Below are 2,477 nucleotides of genomic sequence, written 5' to 3' on the forward strand. Positions count from 1 at the left end.
ATCGCAGACGGCGGAGCTGCCGGCCGCCGCCTCGAGACGCAATATTTATTTCCTGGTGACGACTCCTTCCCCGGCGGCCTAGGTCTTACCCAAGTGCCCCGGCCCACGCGAGCAGCCCGCCCTCTCAGCTCTACAGATGTTCCCGGGGTGACAGCGGGACACACTTTATTTTTCCACAATTAAAGTCAGAGTTGTAGATTATTACTCAGTGATCATGCATGAAGGAGCGGACTAGACCACTCTATTTGCTGTAAAAATGGAATAAAAGGGAGGTTTGTGTTCATCGTTGAATTTAAATAAATTCTTTCTACTGGGCTTTGCTGTACTCGTCCTTTCTGGGGGAGCTGGGGGCGGGGTGCTGTGAGCCCCAGGTGGGCGGGGCGCTGTGACCCGTGTGCGAGTCTCCTTTAAGTTTGGAGAAAACAAACCTGCCAACAGGTTAAGGTCACACCTGTGAGTGGCTGGGGGGCGGTTGGCGCTGACTGGGGCCCTGAGGTTGGAGCCCCCTGCCAGCTGCCCAAGGGTTCTCTAGGGAGGGTGTTGGGGGGCCATGGGGAAGGTGGGTGGTCAGAACCCACGACTCCCCCGGTCCCGCCAGGTTTGAAACCATGAATTGCACCCAACGGGGTGGGTTTGGGGGCACTTAGAGCAGAATGCACGTCTGTGCGACTGCTCAGGGCTGACGCTAGACAAGCTGAAAGCCAGCTGGGCAGCTGCGCACAACAGGCCACGCACCCCCATGGGGTCTGCTCTCCTCTCCCTCCTCGGTCCCAGGGCCCCCTCTGAGTCCCATGCTCACAGCTGTCTGTCCTGACCACTCGGCCTGGGGCCTGCAGCGTCCCCAGGGCCAGGGAAGGCGGCTGGGAAGGGTGCAGTCACTTTCAGGGAACGTGTTCTGGGCTGCGTGTGCCCTGTGTGTCCTCAACCAGGGGCCCAGCGGGCGGCTCTCGGTCAGCGCAGGGGCTGAGACCAGGACGGCTGTTTGCACGGGGCCTGCACTTGACCCCTCTGCCCACAGCCCTCAACCAAGGGCCAAGACAGGGATGGCCCCACCCACCAGCCCTGTGTGGGCAGGTCTCCCACCGTCCCCCAGGCCTAACGCTGTCCTCCGATTCCTTGTTAGCATGTTAGGTTGTTGGTCTCCTGGGCACGCACACGCACACGCACAAGCTCACAGACACTTGCACCTCTGGGTTCAGGGAGGGTCTAGGTCGGTTGGAGGGGGTGGGTTGCAGCTGGCCCTGCCTGGTGGGGCCTCAGGGTCTCCCTCAGACCGGATGACCCTGCCGCGGGCTGCAGTCCCGACTCAGTGAGTGAGGCCTGGTTCTAAGGAAGGGCCCACCGACTGCCCCTCGGGGATGGGCACCTCAGGGGCAGGAAGTGTTCGCTCCCCCTCCCCGGCCATCCCGAGGACCCTGCCCTGGCTGAGCTGAACAGCGACAGGCCAATGAGGGGGCCCCTCTGCAGCACCCCAATCTAGATTTACAGCTGGTCTGAGCCGGCCAGCAGGAGTGGGCTCAGGGAAGGAGGGAGGGCAGCCCCTGGTGCCCCCACCTACACCTGGGTGACTCGGGCACCGGTCCTGGGCCTGCCCCCCTTCCCTGCTTGTGGGCAGGTCCTCCTGGGCCCAGAGCCCCACACCAGCCTCCAACACGCAGATCAAGCCACAGCACAGCCCACTTTATTCCAGGCTGTGACGGGCGGGGCTGGAGGGAAGCAGACGCCCCGCTTTGAGGAGCTCCCCCTGGCCCCAGGCTCCCCTGGGGGTCATGGTTTGGCTGGGCAGGACGAGGGGCTGGGGCTGGAGGCAGCCAAGATATCTGGCAGGTGACCCTCCACTTCAACCAGGCACTGGGGCCTCCTGGGGAAACGGGCCCCCATGCCACCCCCTCTTCCCAAACCTGTTCTCACAGACGCCCCCCAAGGCGTGGAGCAGGGCACCGGGGACGTCTCGGGCTGCAACGCTGACGACAGCAGCTCACTGGGGCCTGGGGGTGAGCTGAGCTCAGGCCTCCTTCCTCCAAGGGGTCAGGCCTGGGACTGGGGGTCACAGGGCAGCGCTGAGGCCTGAACTGGGCCTGTGAGGTGCCCCAGGGGGCTCGGTGCAGGCAGCCTGGGCTGGGCACTAGGTGGGGGCCTCTGACCCCAGGACCCATGGCTTGAGGGCCAGGTCTGTGTCCCCCCTCCAGTCCCCGGACCCCACGACTAACACACAGCAGAGGCTCAATAAATACTTGTTGAGGGGGTGGGGGGAATGCTCAGGTGGGTGGGTGGCAGGGGAGGAAGGATGGTCAGTGGGCCGGGGCGGGGAGGGAGGGACAGCAGCATGACGGGGTCAGAGGTCAGACAGGTTGGCCCACGATGAGGTTTTAGAGAAACAGGTCCTGGTGGTGACAGCTCAGGGCCCCGCGGAGCCCAGGCTGCCCCCGGGTCTGAGCCTGGGCTGTCCTCGGGGCTGGTGGAGGCTTCCTCGGTCC

General features: G+C 64.3%; 1 protein-coding gene across 1 annotated transcript in view; it reads right to left on the bottom strand.

Annotated features, from left to right (window-relative positions):
* Positions 1-1,306: 1,306 nt before the first annotated feature.
* Positions 1,307-2,477, bottom strand: part of ADAP1 (ArfGAP with dual PH domains 1) — a 33,717-nt gene continuing 32,546 nt past the window's right edge. The window contains exon 9 of the mRNA XM_014535269.1: positions 1,307-1,429. Within this exon, the coding sequence (XP_014390755.1) occupies positions 1,307-1,429 (123 nt within the window). The remainder of the gene's footprint in view (positions 1,430-2,477) is intronic.

This window comes from Myotis brandtii, unplaced genomic scaffold, assembly GCF_000412655.1.
Source record: "Myotis brandtii unplaced genomic scaffold, ASM41265v1 scaffold1408, whole genome shotgun sequence".
Classification (NCBI taxonomy): domain Eukaryota; kingdom Metazoa; phylum Chordata; class Mammalia; order Chiroptera; family Vespertilionidae; genus Myotis; species Myotis brandtii.